Raw genomic sequence first — 18,749 nt, 5'->3', positions numbered from 1 at the left:
CCTTCCACTCTTCCAGCAATCTCCATGCACCCCTTCTCTTGCCCTGCCTACAGGCCCCACGGCATCTGGCATCTAGCCCCGGGGAACCTGGGAGATCCCTGAGCTGGTGCCCAGCCCCCATCTCTGCCCAGGAGATGGATGGGGCACACCTGGGAGCCCTCTCAGGGCACATCCAGCCTCCTGATCTCTGGAGACCTGGAGACAGGGACCTAAACTCTGAGTCTTGAGCTTGGGGTCCTCACAGCAGGGGCCCCAGAGAGAGACCTTTTCTAGATCTTGTATCTTCCTTCTTCTGTCTACTTCCTCCCCTTCCTTGCACTTCTTCCCTCTCCCTTCCCTCTTCTTCTTCTCCCTTCTCCACATTCCCTTCCTCTGAAGATGATGTCATGTGTGAATGTTGCCCAGTGGCAGCCAGAGGACAGAGTGGTGACATCTGGGGTAAAGACACGAGGTGGGGGTGGGCTTTGGTGGCTAATGAGATGGTGTCACTGAAACTTGGGGATCTTCATTTTTATCATGAGTTCCAGTGATCTCATGTAAAAGAATGCAGAGGAGGATAAAAATAAATCAGGCTCATAAATAAAGGTGGAATTTGGAACTGGCGGAGCAAACAATGTCGCGGTTTCCCAAGCGCCTGCGCTTTTATCCTTGGCCGGCCACTGGGGGGCGCCCACCCCCACCTGTCACCAGAGCCTCAGGCACGTATGTGTCCCTTCCCCCTGGCCCAAGCTAGAAAGGCTGAGCTGAGGATGGCAGACCGCCCCCTTCCCCACTTTCCCTTCCCTTTATTCTGAGCTGGATTGCACCAGTCTCGGTCATCTTCTCTGGGGTTTGGATCTCCTACTCAACAATTATGATCAGCCTCGCACATCTGGTGCCAACCCCCCTGATCCCAGCTTCTCTTTCTGGCTCCCCCAGCCTCCATCCCCCAGGGGCCTTCAGCTCCAACCTCCCTTCCCCAGTGTACCCCAGCTCGATTCCTCCTTCAAGGCCTCCCTTCCCCTTCCCTCAGAGAACCCCTGCCCTTCCTTTGCAGCTCACGGTCCTTCAATTCCCCCAACTCCACTTACCCCCTCAAGGCCTCTCTGTCCCATCTGTCCACCCCATCAAGACCCCTGCCCATCCGGAGCCCTCACCACCCCCTGCCACTGAACGGGAAGCATTGGTCTGCTCAGTGCCTGGGGGGGCCCAGAACCTCCTGCTAGCTGGATTGGAATTGATCTCTGGCCCTTTGCACTGGGCTGCTCAGTCTGGGGAGGGTCAGGGCTGCTCTGGGGACTAAGTGGTAACAGGAGCAGGCACAGACTGGGAAGGCTGTTCGGCTGGGATCCAGGAGCCCATGTGCCAGGAATGCCTTTAATTCAAAACAACACACTCTCTCCTCCATCATCTTGGGGTAAGACAGGGGCAGGGTTTAGAGGGGGACATCCCCATTTTACAGATTAGTGCCCTCAGGTTCCGAGAGGGAAGAGTAATGAAATGAATGCCTAATCCAGGGTCCTGCAGGGAAGGAGCTGACTTGAAACCCAGGGTGTCTCTGGCCTGGGGTTCTTTTCCTCCTTGACCTTGAGTACCTGTGACTCATGAGAGAAGCTCTTGCCCGAGTCCTCTGAGTGCCATGGGCCTCCTTCTCCTAAGGGTAACAGGAAGGCCCCACAGCCCAGAAGCCCAGGTCTGTCATCCCAGTCCCCTGGGGCCCTACAGAAAGGAGTGAGACAAGCACAGAGCAGGAGCCTCCCCTCTTCCCCTGCCCCCCTTCCCCTAGCTAGTTTGTCTTTGTTAAATAAAGCTGAGGAACTTGAAGGTTCTTAAAGAGATGCTAGAGCTTTGCGGATCCAAGCCCTTCCTTCCCACCGCCCCTCAGAGTTAGCAGATTGTCTCTCCTGCCCCTGCCTGCCCCTCTCTCTGCCACCTCCAGAATCTGGCTCCTGCCTCACCCCTGACTCCTCCCTCCGTCAGTGAGGGCTGAGCCCTGACCTCAAGAAGGCAGGGACAGTCTTGGTTCTACTCTCCATTCAAGATGCTGGTAGCCCCCCACCCCCCGCCACTGCCCACAGTGAGATTCATGGGACTGCAGTCATAAACAGGGCTGAGAAAGCGTGTCTGCAGCCCGCAGCTGCTCCCGCTCCACGCACGGCCCGCTCTAGCAGCCGGGACACCTCCTTGCCAGTTCTGCCTTGCCCCTTTAACCAGTGTGACCCCCGCACCTCCCTCAGTCCCTGCTGGTCTCTGTTTGCCCCAGCCCAAACTTGCTGAGATGTTCCATTAAGAGCCAGGGAAGGAGGTGAGGTGTAGGCATGGAGGGTAAGGATGGGGGTGAGCAGCTCTTCTGGGTCCCAGAAGGCAGAAGGGCAGGGGTGAGGGGACATAAGAACCGGAGACCTGTCCTCTGCACGTGTGTGTGTCCAGAGCCCTTAGAGGGCACTGTGAGTCTGGTTGTTGCACACAATGAGGGAGGTCCCTATGGCTCAGGCGGGGCTGGGGCCAGACTCTAAGCCTGGGGTTCCAGCAGCAAGGCCTGTGGGCAGAATCTGCCCCTGCCTGGGCAAAGAGAGGGCTATGGCCATGGAAGTTTTCCTCCTGCTCAGTGCAAATGTCCACAGGAGCTGAGGGTAAGTGGAAGAGAGAGGTTAAGGGTCATGGGAGGCAGCCCCCTGACTCTGGTTGGGGCTATTTCTCCAGTGCCTAGATACCCCCATCCCGGCTTCTTCTTCTCCTGGATGATTATTCAGGGAACTCCTTTCCGGCCACATTCCCTGGGACTCCAGACTGCCGCCAAGCTTCTCAAGGACAGGGACTAGGCCTTCATGAAGATTGTCCCTGGGTTCTAGCCCCACTCAAGCAAGGGCCATCTCCGAGGATTTCCTCCAGATCAGGGACTCGCTGCACCATATTAGCTCAAAATGTTTTTCCTTAACTCTCTTTGAAACTTTTTAAGTTTACTTAAAAGGAAAGCTTCTCTCTTTACTGTCCCGAGGAATGAGATCCATGAAATCAATGGTTGGGTTGGGTCTGTGGGGTTTTCCTAATCTTTATGAAAATAAAGGCATAAGTATTAAACTGTGAAACCGTGTTCCTCCTAAGGTCTTGTGTATCTGGACCTCACTTTGAGGAGCGTGCCAGAGGGGGTGACTGCAGTGAGAGGGACAGATGCCTAGGGAGGGAGGACAGTAGGGACCCCAGACCCAGTGTCAGGCTGGGGAGGGAGCAGATGAACAAAGACGAGCACCTAGTGCCCCGAGGCGTTGCCATTGTTCTGTCAATAGATGTTGTTGAGAAAGTGTGGTGGGAGGGGATGAGGGCAAGCCAATAGGTGTGGGAGCCAGATCTAGCCTCTACCACTCACTGTGGCTTTGGGCATGTCCCCGGACTTCTCTCACCTCGGCAGCCCCATCTCTGAAATGGGGCCACAGTGATACTCCCCCACCCCAAGGGGTGTTGATGGCCATGTTGATGGCAGTCAATCAGGCCTTTGAAAGCCATGGAAGCTTCTGTCTGTGGAAGCCCTTCTTCCCTTAGTTTTGGTGGCAGGAGTTAGGTCCTCAAAGGTTCTGTCCCCCAGATCTACATGCCTCAGCCACAGCCTCGGGAGGAGTGTGGGTATGTGTGTTCGTGTTGGGTGAGGGATGGCTTTTCCTGAAATGTGGTTGAATCTCTTCTTTCCTCCTGAGGTGCGCAGTGGCTGTGTGGAGGAAGGGGGCCAGTGGGGCGTGGCATCTGGATGGAACATGGCTGGGTCCTGGAATCCCTAGCCTCCTCTTCTTTGCCCCAACTGGCCCCGAGAGTCAGCCCCTGTGTCTGCAGCAGTGCCTGACAGCCCTGGATCTAGGCTATATGTGGGGGGCGTGGCCTGGAGACTGGTGGATGATGGGGCTGGGGTATTCCTGGGAGACTGCGTTTGCCTCCCAGTCGGGAGCCCCTTGGCACCTGGTACGGGTGTCATTCTGGAAGCACTGTGCCCTTCTGGGCTATGAAAAGTCATCTTCGAGGCTAGAAGGTGGGAGACAGCAAGTCTCGGCCAGGAGTGGAGCAGGGTAGGACCAGGAGCTCAGGGATGGTGGCCATATGGGAAAAGGATTCAGAATTCCGTGTGGGGACCTCAACCCCCGGCCTTCTCTTTTTTTCTGCTTCTGTACTGTCCTTTGTCCCCTGTGCGTCCCTTAAAGGTCTTGAACTTGTGTGCATGTGTGTGTGTGTGTTGGGAAGGGAGACTGAGGGGAGGGAGGGCCAGGGGAGGGGAGGGCTCCAGGGGAAGGGCTTGAGCTGTTCTGTCTGCTTTCTTTCTCCTTTGAGTTTGTCCCAAACCCATCTCTCTCTCCCTGTCCTCTCTGTGCCCAGTCTCCCCTGTCTGTCTATCTGTCTGTCTCCGGGGAGGGAGGGAAAGAGAGGGTCCCATGCCCCAGACCCTGGGCCTCCATCTCTTGCCATCATTACTCCTGCCCCCAGTATCCTAGTCCTGATCCTTTTCCAAGCCAATCCCCAGCCTTTAGGACGAGTGTGTCCTGGGCATGCTAGTCTGAAGGAGGAAGTTAGGGTCTCTCCCCCGCCCCCCCCCACCGGCCCCACAACACACACACACCCCTCTTCTTAGAGGATGCTCATGAAAGGAAGACTGGGCAGGCTCCTTCCCACATCTTTCAGGAACCACTTAAAGGAAACGCCCCTTCCCTAACCTGTTCACACCAGCTGTGGAAGGAGGAAAGGGATGAAGGAAAGGCTCCAGGTGTTCAAGAACCCTGGTTCCAGCCTCTCCTTGGCCTCAAAAAACAGCTGCTCACCTGCAGTCCTTACCTTTCCAAACCCACCCAAAGAAGAGCACCCAAGCCGTCCCGCCCTTGCCCCCCAACTTCCTTGGAGCCCTCCCCCTTCGGTCCCCTAGTCAGGGGGTGGGAGCAGCCCCGTTCTGGTCTCAGCCCCCGAGCCTCTTGCCCCGCCTTAGGCCTGCCCCTCCCCGCAGTGACAAGGCCCCAACCCGGTGAGGGCTGGGCAGCCCCAGGCGCCGGGCGTCCCGTGACCCCGCCGTGCCCCCTATCCCCTCTCGCAGATCCGGAGCGGAGCAGCCCCCCCATGCTGTCTGCGGACGATGCCGAGTACCCGCGGGAGTACCGGACCCTGGGGGGCGGGAGCGGCGCGGGCGGCGGGGGCCGGCGCTTCTCCAACGTGGGGCTGGTGCACACGTCGGAGCGGCGGCACACGGTGATCGCAGCCCAGAGCCTGGAGGCGCTCAGCGGCCTCCAGAAGGCGGATGCCGACCGCAAGCGCGATGCCTTCATGGACCACCTGAAGAACAAGTACCCCCAGCACGCCCTGGCCCTGCGGGGTCAGCCCGACAGGATGCGCGAGCAGGTGAGTGGGGGGCCCGCTGTGGGCCGGGGAGGGGTCTGGCCCCGTGCTCCCCTGCCCCCGGGGCTCTGATTCGGTGCGGCATCAGAGGAGAGAGCGGGAAAGAGGGTGGAGGGCCTTTTCTGGAGCCTGGGGAGGAAGCGGATGGGGGTTCAGCCTGCAGACCTCTGTGTGCAGTCCCGCAGTTGGGAGCACTGGCTGGAGCAGAGAGGCAGAGGGGCGTGGGACTGGGCTGAGGCGTGGGAAGTTTGTCTCGGCGGCCAAAGAAGTGGTGGGGAGGGGGAGGGGACAGTCCTGGGGACTGGCTCTTCGGAGCCTGAAAATCCATCCCGCCTGGAGTTGAGACCACCCCGGGGGGGACACCTCTGTGACTGGCCACCTTGGGAGCCTCAGTAGGCTGGATCTGCTGTGCCCCCAGCCGCTGTAAAAACAGAGCCCAGAACTCCTGGGGCCTTTTGCCTTGTCTCCTCCCTCCATGTCTCCTCCTCCCTTATCCCCAAGACTCACTGTGTGACTTTGAGCTAGAGGCTGCCTTGGTTTCTCTTCTGCCATCAGAAAGGCTATAGAGGAGTCAGGGTGCCTGCTTCTGGACCTGGGCCTGCCTCCTCCTATCTGGGGTGGGAAGCTTCCCTTGTAAACCTCTCCCAGATCCTTGGGTTCCTGGATGCACCTCTCTATCCATGTATGACTTTGTCTGTAGGAAAGTTCTTTCTTGGGACAAGCCTTCTGCCTACAGTCCCACATTGGCAGATGCCTTGATGGCTGCGGAGACCCAGGCCTTGCTCTCTCCAGGAGAAGCGGAGGAGGGGAGGGTGGTACATCCCATCCACACTATTTCAGTCGGGCCTGGGGGTGTCCCACACTTGTCTTGCTCCATACCCCTTTCCAGGTGCTGCTGGATGTGGCTGGGAAAGGGGAAGAGTGTCCCAACTCCCATTGTCACAACAGGGAACAAGGACACATTGGTGCACCTCCCTGCCCCATGTCACCTCCAGTTCTGTCTTGCTTTTGCCTTTTCCCAGCTTCTGAGTCCTCCTGGGAGCAGAGTTCTGATTGGAATAAGGGAGAGTTGTAGATGGACATATGGCCCTCACCCTCAGGAAGCCCCTCTCCGTGGGTTCCCTCTCTGTGCTCTGGCTTGGGAGGAGGGAGCAGGGGCATTTGTGATCTGGAGCCCGTGAAAGAATGGTTACGCTTAAGTAGGAGGGGCACAGTCAGTTGGGAGAAGGTTTAGAGAGGGGGAGACCAGGTAGGCAAGCCTGGTCAGGGAAAGCTTCCTGGAGGAAGAGGAACCTAAACCAGGCTTAGAAGGATGAAAAGGGTCTGAACAGGCATCAAGGAAGAGAATGCTGTTTTAGAAGCTGGGAAGATGGGAGGTGAGCATGAGTTGGTGACACTGAGACTCATGTGACCCAGGTGACCCCGAGTCGGTTTGGGGCTGGGTACAGAGGCCCACCTGGCTGGTGCTGAAGGCTCAGGGTGGGAGGTATTGGGAGATGTGGGGACAGACTGGAAAAGTGGGGTCAGATGGTGGCAGCTAGGAGGGCTGTGGTTGTTTCTGGATGGTGAATAGGAGGGAGCAATGGGGGGCTGGAGGCAGGGGAGGAGAGGGATAAGAGAGTGGGTTAGGGAGGACAAAGGGAAAGGGATTGGAGATTGGAGGGAAGACTGAGCAAGGCTTGTTTGCTGCCTGGACCGAGGAGCCAAAGAAAACCTGGGCAGCAGGGAGATATCGGTGTCTTGGGGAGAAATAGGGGGTGGGGAGGAAACATTTGGAGGATGGGACACAGGAATATGGGAGGGGAGTTTGCAGAGCAGGGAGAATGTTCGCTGGGATGTCCATTAGGCATGCCATGTGTATAGCCCAGGACTCTGAAGGGACAACAACAGGGTCAGGAGGAGACTGAGCATGCGGATTGTGGCAGAATGGCAGTGGGACCCAGGGCATAAGTGTGGCTGCCAGGGCGGAATGGAGTCTGAGAGGGGAGAGGGCTACAACAGTGGCAAAGAGGAGCCAGGAACATTCTCTCCATCATGAGGAAGAGGAGAAAGGCCCAGGAGGAGGACCACTTGCACTTCCGAAGTTGGTGGGGAGGGGAGTGAGGGGGGAGAGAGAGAGAAACAGCCATTGGGACTGTCTGGGATCTGTGGGTCCAGAAGGCACCCCTCATCTCTCATGGTATGGCAAGGTAATGGCTGGTTTCAGGGGTTGAGGAGACTGGAGGTGGCGAATGAGCACGACCTGGGGCTCAGATCGGCCTGGGATGTTTGGCCATAAAAAGGTGAAGACAGCAGGTGTGATGGCCTCCAGGGGCAGTGGGCCTGAGAGGGAAGGTGTGGGTGCATTGGAGGGTCTCAGACGTGTCCGGCATGGTCGCTGGCACAGATAGGCACTCAGCAAGTACCTAGATGAGTATGAGAACAGCAACTCGCTCACAAATTCATTCCTTTGTTCATTGACTCATTCATTCCCTCCGGTAGAGTGTGAGTGGGTAGGACCTACAGCCGGTTCCCTGACCGGGGAGGACTGGGCACCTAAGGGTAGGGCCGGCGGGGTGAATGGCTGTGGAATGAATGAAGATGAATGAATTTGGGGATGTTGAGTCGGGAGAGGGCCATGGGGAAAATCAGAAGGTGATGGGTTTCAAGCCTTAGGTGTGGTGTGGCCCTGGGGTGGGAGATGGCAGGAAAGAACGAGGTGCTGTCAGAACAGAGGCCCGTGGGGATGAGGACCCCTGCGGAATGGTTCCCCATCTCTGTGAAGTAGGCGGTGACTCTTCGGTGTGGAGGTAATAAGGAGTCGGAGGAGCAGACAGGCGAAGATTGGCTCCCTGGCCGAGTGTATAGAGAGGCAGTCAAGAAGTGAAGAAAAGGAATTCAGGAGGATCTGATGGAAGGGGGCCTTTTCCGGGGCTCAGGGAGCCCCAGTCGGACAGAAGAGGAACATTCAGAAACAGATCACGGGCTCTAGTTAAGAGATCCAGGCTCGGGAAGGGACTAGCCAGTGTTGCAAGGTCCCTCTGGGTGTGAGCTCTGTGCCAAAGCTTGCCCCAGGAATGTCCCTCCTCTCCCCATCACAGTCTCCCAGCGGCTCCTGCCCGCTCCCCCTAATGGGGTGTCCCCCCCTTCGCACACACAGGTTGGCGGCTGGACCGTGGACCCCGTGTGCCTCCTCAGCTCCCTCTGCTCCCACCTCCATGGCGACTCCGCCCCCTCCGGGGCTGGCCAGCCGGCCCAGGTGAGTCACCCACTGCCCCCATGCCCCCCAAACCCCTGGCGGAGTTTGGCTTTGAGGAAGACTTTTTTTTTGGAGGGGGGATATCTAGGATTTTAATTTTGCATCCCTTTCTCTTATACAGGAGCCCCCCATTTCAGGAGACTCCTATGACTTGTACTCTCCCTTGATTGTCTAATTCCCACCACTACCTCCCCAAAGGTTTGGCTTTGGGGAAGGGATTTTTTTGAGGGGGAATACTCAGGTTTTGAAAAAAATTTTTTTGGATTCTTTTCTCCTTTTTTTTTTCTTTTCTCCTTTAAACTGGAGTACCTCTTCCACCCCTCATCCCATCGGTTTTCAGGAGACTCTTATGCTCTGTACTCTGTTCCCACCTGCCCCCTGCCACAGACCACTTCACTCCCATATTCCGCCCCCCCCACTACCTTTCCATCTCTGAGAGACCCAGCCTTCCCCTCAGGTCTTACCATCAGGAAGTTCTTCACAATGTCTGTCACCCTTCTTGGTAGGTTCAAGGCTCAGTTTCCAATTTTTTTTTTTAAGATTTTATTTATTTGACAGAGACAGAGATCACAAGTAGGCAGAAAGAGGAGGAAGCAGGCTCCCTGCTGAGCAGAGAGCCCCGATGGATGCGGGGCTCGATCCCAGGACCCTGAGATCATGACCTGAGCTGAAGGCAGAGGGTTTAACCCACTGAGCTGCCCAGGTGCCCCAATTAGTTTCCAGTTTTTAAGAGGACTTTGGCATCTAGCCATTTGTTCTGAATTTGTTCCCTGATTCCTCACCAAGCCTCAGTTTCCACTAGTGGGAAGACAGATCTCAGCTGAGAGAGGGGCACACTTAGGCAAGGCTTGGACTCACAGCTCAGGCCTGGACATTGTCATGGGAGAAAAAAAGGCATCGGGGGCCCCAACAGGGAGGAAGGACCAGAGAGTATGATTGCAGCCGGTGGCGGGGGGGGGCACCCTGAGGGTGGCCTTGGCTTGAGGGTGCTCAGCTGTAGGAGGCAGAGGAGATGGGAGAAATGGGGAACCCAAGGGGTGGCATGGGTACCAGCTTCACTGCCTCATACACCCTGCTGCCCGTGGGGACAGGCGGCAAGGACAGACTTTTTTAAGATTTAGAAGGAAAGACATGACACCCTAGGAGAGGACAAGGCTCCAGAGCACGGATGTTTTAGTGGAGTGTAACTCGAGTCTGGCAGCAGACTGGCATGCTTGGCATCACCCACAGGGCATTCCGCCCACTTCCCTTCCTGGCTTTCAGCTCCATCTTGACGGCACCTTGGGGAGCAAAGATGTGTCTGCCCCCCAGGGCTGGATGGCAAATGGGACAGACTTGTCTTGAGTGGCCAAGTGCATGTGGAAACCAAAAGGGGTCTGGGACAGGGATGGTGACGGGGCAGCAGGTGTGGTGTGCCTGGGGCAGACGGAGGCTCTCTCCAGATGACCTGTCTTGGCACTAGACATAGTTAGGGTGACGGATAAAAGGGAGGATGAGCTTGGTGAGCTCAGTTGTCCCAGGTCATGGGGCTCTAGGCCTGTCTGCATCCGGGATTTGCTCTGATGGAGGAAATTCCATACAGGTTTGAGGAGACCCTGACCCCAGGGCTTTGTGATTCAGAGGAAAGTGGCCATTCATAGGCTCTTGTCATCACTTGCTGCTTGGTGCTTATCACACTTCTCCATGGCTGAGTCTGAGGCTCCTTTATGTAAAGCGCAGGATCAGAGAGGGTCAGCAAATGTCAGAGTTGCACAGCAGAGCAGGATCAGAGGCTACCAGGGAAGCTCAGGCGTCCTAGGCCTCCCAGACTTGGCTGGGAATTGAGTCACAGGAGAGCTGAGTAGGGCAGCGGTGCCCCCTGAGACCCTGATGGGGAGAGGCTATGATCTCGGAGGGTCACAGGTCGGGAGACAAGCCATTTTCCTCCCCCCAACCCTAGGCCAGACCTCTGGGAGTGGGAGGCTGAAGAGGACCCTGGGAGAGGATCAGAGGCTAGACTCCAAGCCGCAGCCCCTCCCCCGCTTCCACCAGGCTGCCTAACCTCCCTCCCTCCTTCTGCAACCCGAGTCCCGGGCGGCGGGCCGGCGTATCGGGTGACCGCGGCGACGCAGCCACCAGCCTCGCCGATCCGCGGCGGGGCCGCGCCGACGGGGCCGCGCCGGGGGAGGGGGCCGGAGAGAGGATGTGCTCGGCGGCGCGCCGCGCAGCTCCAGGTGGAGTCGCGGTTACCGGGGCGACCGGGGCCCGGGCCGGCTCGGCGGCGGCGGCGGCTCTCGCATTGCAGTAAAGGGCACCGGCAGCGGCGGCTGCGGAGGCGGCCGGGGGAGGGGAGAGCCCGGGCGGGTGGGAGTAGGGGGCCGCCCTCCCTCCCCCGCCCGACTCGGGACCCGGGGCTGGGGGCCCCGCGCATACACCTGTGGCCGCAGGTAAGGAGGAGCGGCTGCGGGGGCCGGGGCTGCCGCCTGGGGTTCCGCGGCCCGCGGGGCACAGAGACGGGGCCAGCTCCGCGGCTCCGGGGGGCGGTCCGGGGGTGGGAGGCGTGCAGGCCGTTGCGGTTCCCAGTCCCCGAGAAACGCCCCCTCCCCTCCCCCACCGCGTTCGCCGCCTTCCGCGTGGGCTGCCCCCCCTCAATGCGGCGGGCGCCCCCTCCCCCAATCTCGGAAAGTCATGACCTTCCTGGGGTGCGCCCTTGCCCCCGGGGCCGCGCGGATCCCACAGAGCCCCCCTTCCCACTACACTCTCTGCATTGGGGAAGGGTAGGAGGGGAGGGTGTTGCTGGACACCCCCGGGGGGAGGGTCACGCGTGTGCGTCGAGGTGGGAGGCGGTCCACGCGGGGGCACGTTAGGTAGCCCCAGCCTAGGGGGCGGCTGTTTACGTGGACGTGTGTTCACAGGAGTTGAGAGGTGGGTGTGTGCGCCCGTGCATGCGGAGCTAGGGGCTTCAGGACCCGGAGGGGCGACCCATTCGGTTGTCCTCCCTCCCTGGAGGATGCGTCGTCGGGGCTCGGGGTCAAGGAGGGGTCACGCCATTCACCTAGCCTACTGGGGACGTCTGCCCGAAGGAGGGGAGAGACTCGGTGGACTGCGCTGCGATTCCCGGGGGGGGGGGGGGGCACGGCCCCGCCCCTCCCAGGGCTCGCCCCTGGGAGAAAAGGATCAGCTGCAGGGGGCGGGGAGAACCCCACTAAGGGCACTTAGGGTGGGGAAGGGCGGGGGTTAACTCCTCAGCCCGAGGAGGCAAGAAGCTATTTCCTTTTCTCACCAGGGAGTTTGAGGACTCCCTGGCCTTGCTTTCTTGGGTCTCCCGAGAAGCTCCCCCTCCCTCATTTCTGAAAGCCTGGCCCCTAGAGAGTGAATGGTTGGCTTCCACATCAAATCCTTTAGAACACCTCATTTTGCCCTCTGCTCCTGGAAGACTCTTTCCTACAAGTGATTACCCTTGGCAAGGGCTCTCCCATTCAAACCTTTTTTTCTACCTTCCCACAGTCCTCTGGGAAGGGGAGACCCCTCTTTGAGTATGGGGAGGTACTGGAGGTGTTTGGGGCAGGGAGTCAGGGGCCAAACCTCTCTTGGGCCCTTCTTGCCCTTTCCCCTCCTTCCAGGGGGTTCCTGGTGCTGGGAAACTCCCAGGGAAAAGGCCCAGAAGGCTGAGCAGTGCTGGGTGCCAGGAGATGGCAGGACCGGATCCAGACAAAAGTATTTAGAGACAAACCCCCTCCTCCTGTGGGCTGGTCCTATGTCCTTCACATCGGTTCACGATCAAATATTTGTTGAGGGCCTACTACATACCCAGGCGTTGCGGTAGGTACACAGGAGGAACAGACCACGGGGTCAAGGGTGAGGAGGTTGGATGGGGACAATCTCATCTTAGCAAACCGGGAGGAGCCCTCTGCTCTCAGTGAGCCCAGGCTGTCCCCTGGAAAGAGACAGAGACAGAGGCTGGACGATATTCCTAATGACTTCTCCCCACTGTCTCCCCCACCCCCCGTGCCTCCCTCACAAGGACACTGAGTTGCCAGGAGACTATGTGTCTCATTCCTGGTGGGAATCTTTCCTCCCGCTTTCCAGAGAGGCAGAGGGTGCTAGGATCTACTCAGTGTGCTCTATGGGCCTGAGCCCAAAGTCTCCGAAGTCTGATCTCAGGTTCACCCCACTTTGCCAAGCACAAATGCCACGACTCTCCCACTGTTACCCTCTAGGGGAGGGTGCCTGGCTTTCCTGTGGCCCTGAGGCTACCCAGTCCTCTCCCCTGTCTCCAGCTAGTGACTCGTCCTGTCCTGGGCTGACCGCCCAGCATCAGGAGTCTGAGGCAGGCCCAGGCTCAGGGCACAGCTAGTGTGACTGTGACCAGGCCCCAAGAGGCCCAAGGTGGCTTCAGCCGTCCGCATATGCTGAGTCCTATGTGTTGATCCTGGGGGCTGGGTGTGGGTGGGGGATCTTCTGCCTCTTGAATCAGGAGTGAACCTACCTAACGCCTGATGTCTGGGGTATCATTGGCATTGGACAGTCGCTGTCGCTGAGATGGCCAGAGGCACTGTGACCCGGCTAGTGGAGGGGAGGAGGGATGAGACTTTCTCTCTGTGTGTATACTGTGTGGGTACTGTTTTGTGTGTTCCTGCAGCTGGATGTGTGTGTGTGTGTGTGTGTGTGTGTACATATGTGTGAATGGTATCCACGTCTCTGCATTTCTGTGACTCTGGGGGAGGCTGGCAGGGGTGTGAATGGTACCCGTGTTTCTGTGAGCGGAGTTGGAGTGTATGTGAACAAGTCAGGGGCCGGGGACGGTGCATGTTTGTGCACGAGCAGGGCAGCTCACTGTATGAAAATCTCATCTCTGAGCTTCCGGGGTGGTTTCTGACCATGGAGGGCTTCTCTCCCAAGTGCTTGTGTCCCTTTGTGAGTGTGTCTTGGTTGCTCTGGGCAGTACCTCCGGCCGTGTCCTTATCTGAGGATGTCTGAGAGTCTGTGCTCGGCTTGGCGTGGGGCCTGTGTGTTCCCCGGGCACTGGTTGGGGGGGGGCAGTGTGTACACGGTATAATGGTGATAGTAGGTAAGGGACAGCGGCCTTCTCTGCAGAGCCGTCCATCACTGCCGGGCCTGCCGACAGGACTGTCAGCATAAACCTTCTGTGCCCTCTGCCTGGCTCTGTCTGCCCCAGGTGTGTCCACTCCCTCTGCTACCCCTCCCCTTCCCAAGGCCACAGGCAGCTGTGGCGAGAGCCTGCGACTCCAGCCTCTTGCCTGCCCTCCCCTCAGCCCCCGTGGGCATCCCCTGACACCCATGGGGGTGGCATGTATCCAGAGATGGTTCTAGGCACTGGTCGGGGCACAGATGTTGCTGCCCCCTTCCCTTGCCTGGCATGTGACTATCTTTTGTGTCTCTTGAAGCCAATGCTAGTGCAGGGGGGTGGGGGAGAGGTGGGAATTGAGGCTCAGATGGGGATGGTGCTGGTAAGTGAACCTCTCCACCCCACCCCAAGCCTGGCATCACCCCCACCCTACAGGTCTAACTCAGGTAAACCCTCCATCCCAGCAGGGCCCCTCGACTCCACCCCTGTCCAACTCCTCTCTGCCACAAAAGCATTCAAGTGGCCCAGGACACCCCTCTGTGATGTCCTTCCCCTGTCAGGGACCCTCAGGATCCCTCTTCTCTGCCAGTGGCTCTGAAGCCTGGGCATTCTGTCTGCTTGTGCCAGGCACCCCAGTGCCAGGCCATCTGCAGCCTCTGTCTTCCTGCTGAGACTGGCACCGGTCAGCAGGGTGCCTACAGCTTTGCCAAGAACCAGCCCAGCCTCTGGGCTCCCTTCCTTGTCCTTAGCCATCTGCAAGGGCCTTCTGGCCTCTAGGGAAGACAGGGTAACTCTAGGTTATGGTGAACGAGGAGGCACCTAACGTCACCTACTCTAGGACGACAGGAAGTCTTCCTCTCTCTCTAGCTGGCTCTAGGACATTTCCCACACTCCTAGTCCCTACAGCTCCTCTTGCTTATGCTGGCTCCCCATTCATTGCCCAGCACTGTGAAGTGACTGGTACCTGTCCCCTTTGCTCTGTAATGCTGGGCCATTGCGGTACACAGACCTCCTGTCCTGGCCTTGGCCGCCAGCCTCCCTCTTCCACTCCCTGCCCTACCAGCACCCCCTGGACTCCAGATCTGACCCCACTGTGCTTCACTCAGATGCTTTCTGCCTGTCCCCTGCAGCCCACCCAGCTGCCCCCAGCCCCTCTTTGTGGCCCACTCTGCTATTTTCCCAGACCCTGTACCCTAGCCAGATTGGACCAGTGACTATTCCCTCAACACACTCTCTACCCACTTGCCCCAGGGCATTTGCCCATACCATCCCTCTGCTCAACATGCCTTTCTTCCCAATCTCTAGCAGCTCATTTTTCAGGACCCAGCTCAAATGTCACCTCTTCCGGGAAGTTTCCCCTGGCCCGTCACCACCAGATGCCCCTTCTCTGACCCCACAGCTCCAGTTCATCTCTGCTGGTGTCTCCTGAGTTCCCTATGTCATGGTCTTCGGCACCTTTCCTACCTGTGATTCTCTGAGTTACGTGACTAGGATGCGTGGCTTGTGGACATCTGGAAGGGCTCTCCCTTGTCCCTGCCAGCAAGTCTGGAGCCTGCCCAGGGCTGGCCCGGGACTCGGTAGAGAACGGGGTGTACGAGGCACTGCTTCTTTCCTGTTCCTGGGAGGGCAGAGGGCCGTGGTCCCAAGGCTGAGCTCAGAGGGTCTCTAATCCACCTTCGCCCCTGCTCTCCCCGCACAGCCCCCCGCATAACCATGTCTTCTCTTATTTCCATCAGCAGCCAAACTACTGGAGTTTCAAGGTCAGTGCGTGTGCCTCTGCTTCCGTGACAAGTGCATGTGCTCTCCTGCCCTGGGCCCTCCCTGCACACGCTTTGCCCAGGGGTGTGCGTCTGCACGGGACCTTCCAGTGGGGGCGGCGGGCTTTGGGGCTGCAGGCTGTGGCTGCTGCTTTGAGAGTCTGAGCTCGCCTGCCAGGGGTTCGTGGGATCCAGAGTGGGAGTTTGGGCCACCCCTGCTGGGGATCTGGGCTGGGAGTACTTAGTGAGCCTTTCCCACACTGCGGGGCGGGGGGTGCATTTGGGAATGAGGGAGGCTGCCTGACAATTACACCCCCCACAATGCCGAGAGGCTGCTGGCTCTGAGACAGGGACCTGATCCCCATGATCTGGTTGAGGGCCTCTTCTCTGGATTCAGCCTTCATCTTCCAGGGAGGTCTTATGACTCTGCTCGGCCCCTCATCCCTTTCCTACTTGGCACTGCGGGGAGCCAGTCAGTGCCAGGCAAGAGACTCACAGCCCTGAACTCCAAACCCTCTGCCCAAGTGGAGGGCTAAGCTCAAGGATGAGTGCCTGCCTGACTTCCCAGGACAGTTTGGACAATCCACAGCTGCGGAGCTCTCTGCCCCGTCCAAGGACATCCAGCTGAGTCCTGGGGAAGCACCCTCAAATGCCTCCTCCGCCGTCTCTGGCACCCAGGCCCAGAACAGAACCAAATTAGGCTCCCGCTTGTGTCCCAGAGTCTCTGGCCCTCCAACTCCCAGGCTTTGTGATGGGGGTGGGAGGCATCCATTCCCAGCTCCCAAGGTCTCATCCTGCTCCAAGCATCTTATCTGCGAGCATGTGCCCAGAGAGAAGTCCTTGCATCAGAGAAATTAAGGAATCATAGACTCAGGATGTCAGGCACACAACATTTTTGGAGGAAGCAATAGGATGTAACAGTTCAGTGCATGGGCCCAAGAGCCTGGTGGTGAATTAATTCCAAATCTGCTGCTAACTCGCTGGGGGATCTGGGGTAAATGGCATGATCCCCTGGGCCTCAGTTTCTTCTCTGTAAAATGGAACAACAATGTCTGCCTCACAGAGTTGTTGTAAACATAGAAGAGATGAGATACTGCACGTCCTAAATACAGCACCGGGCTCATGGCAAGCCTTACCCCGCAGTCTCCTTCAGACTGTGTTAGAATCACAGACACTGACTTGATTCCCAAATCAGAATCACCTTGGGAAATTGTCAGAAATCTTGAACCCCAGGCCCCAATCCCCAGAGATTTGGATTCAGTGAGTGTGGGGCCCTGAAAAGAATGTTTTTCAAAAGCTCCCAAGTGATTCTGTCCCATTCTACAGACAGCCTTTGGGGACCTCAGATCCTCCCCTGACTGTCCCCACTCAAAGTTCCCTCTGCCTGATCTCTGGCGGGAGTCGTAGGCTCCTTGCTGGAATTCCTCCCATGCCAGGTGCGCCCTGCCTCCCCAGCAGCTTCTTCCTAGCTTTGGAGAGCTCTGCTTGAATTACTGTTTTATTCTCTTGCCATCTTGCTCGTAGACAGAAGTCCTAGGTGTCTCACTTTTCTCTGTTGACTCAGCCCAGCACTGAAGAGAAGTGCTAATGGGCTTTCTTTCTTCTCAAGAGGGTTTTCTACAAAGGCTGTGAGAATGGCAAGGTGCGCAGAGGGCCAGGATGGAGAGTGGAACAAGCAGGGGACAGGGAATGTGGGCATCTCTTCTCTCTGGGGTGGCCTGGACAGGGTCTTACCTTCTCTGCAGTCAGCAGCCCCAAGGCTCCCTGCCCCCACACCCTTCTGGTCCCTGTTCCATCTTCTTCCTGGCACCTCACTTGTGTCCCCTGGCACCGTGGCCACCATCTTCGTTCCTGGCTAGCTGCCTCATTCTGCCAGAATTCTGTAGCTCTTCATCCACATCAGCCTGGCAACCGCTGGCCTTCCGGTTGCCTGGCAACCTCATTGACCACCACACCAGACCTGGTTCCCCACACTGCTCCAGGGCTGAAGGTGACAGAGGCTGGCACTGGTGATCAGCCTAGAGTTGAGCTCCAGGGTCCAAAGTCTGGGCACAGGCACCCCCATGTGGGCCTCATTCCTACACTGCCTCCTTCCTCCCCAGACCCAAACCCCCTCACTGGTCAAGGCATTGTACTTGAGACTGGACACCCCCTGAGGCCTCCAAACCTGACCTTCTGCATCCCCAAGCCTTTGAGACCACACTGGGGACAGCTGGGCACATTGCCCATCAGCGGAAGACGCTCTCTCTTTTCCAGAGTGCTAACCCAATTGGAACATTAAATTGAGTTAGAATGAAGATGGAGATTAATTAGGGGCTAATCAGGATTTGGGGAATGAGGGAGCAGAGGAGAACAAATGACTCCTTTATAGAGATACTTTTTATTTTTTTAACTATAAAAGTGACATATGCTGATTGTGCAAAATTCACCCAGCAGAGAAATGTATAAAACAGAAAACGCTGTCTCAACCCCCAACTTAACCAAGGTTAATAGTTTTGAGTGATTTGTTGTTAAAAACAGGCAACTTATTTTATAGAAAAGTATGGCTGGGCGACAGGATTTTTTTTTCTTGATAACATATTTATATATAATCCATACATGTATCTGTCGTACATAACATGGAATTTCCATAACACAGATCTGACTTATTATCTTCTCCCTTGAGTAAAAGAGTTGCTGACAGTACCTGGGATTAAGGGAAGGGGCTGGGGCAGAATGGCAGGAACCATGGCCCTGGGTGACAGCCCCAGTCTTCAGCCAAAAGTAGTTCATAAAGTGTAACCAAAATCATAGCGACCCCTCCCTCAAGGAGAGAGTGATCAGGGTGTCCCTGGGACAGGGGACAGTCACTGGGTGATACCCTTCCCTAGCCCCAGCCGGATACCACCCTCAGCTGTAGCTTCAGGGCCACATGAAGGGGCTGCCATGCTGGGTACGGGGCGGGGGGAGGCCTTTCTAGAAGACAAGACAGGATGGTTGGCTGGGTGGCAGCATGTGCCTTGCAGGGAGGGGCTGAGGTCAGGCACATATGCTCTGTGTTTATGTGGATCATATCAGGCTTAGCATGTGCATTGCATGTAGTAGGCAGAGTCTGTTTGAAACTGCTTTGGGATGATTCTCCCAGGCATCCTAAGTCAAGGACACCGTGCTCCTCTCTGAGGGCCCATACCTCCCAGAGCTGGGATCCTGGGGCCCCTAGTTCTCTTTGCTTCCTCCCTGGGCCCTGCTTCCTGCCCCCACCCAACCCTCTGAACTCCACGAAGGATAAATCCGCCGCTCACACACCCGCCGCTTAATTAATGTCTGGAACTAATGCCCCAATTTGCTCAACGATTCTGCTGCT

General features: G+C 57.6%; 1 protein-coding gene across 18 annotated transcripts in view; it reads left to right on the top strand.

Annotated features, from left to right (window-relative positions):
* SRCIN1 (SRC kinase signaling inhibitor 1) overlaps positions 1 to 18,749 on the top strand; it is a 64,980-nt gene that overhangs the window by 19,197 nt on the left and 27,034 nt on the right. For 9 of the 18 annotated variants that reach the window (XM_032871443.1, XM_032871442.1, XM_032871435.1 and 6 more), the window contains 3 exons: positions 5,045 to 5,346; positions 8,483 to 8,581; positions 15,386 to 15,409. In XM_032871443.1, coding sequence (XP_032727334.1) covers positions 5,045 to 5,346; positions 8,483 to 8,581; positions 15,386 to 15,409 — 425 coding nt within the window. Of the gene's footprint in view, positions 1 to 5,044; positions 5,347 to 8,482; positions 8,582 to 10,731; positions 11,008 to 15,385; positions 15,410 to 18,749 lie in introns of those variants that run through there. The other 9 variants (XM_032871445.1, XM_032871432.1, XM_032871444.1 and 6 more) reach the window with 7 other exon arrangements.

This window comes from Lontra canadensis, unplaced genomic scaffold, assembly GCF_010015895.1.
Source record: "Lontra canadensis isolate GAN:19392208 unplaced genomic scaffold, GSC_riverotter_1.0 scaffold43, whole genome shotgun sequence".
NCBI lineage: Eukaryota > Metazoa > Chordata > Mammalia > Carnivora > Mustelidae > Lontra > Lontra canadensis.
Note: the sequence above shows the minus strand (reverse complement) of the source record. Positions and strands in the feature narration are given on the sequence as shown.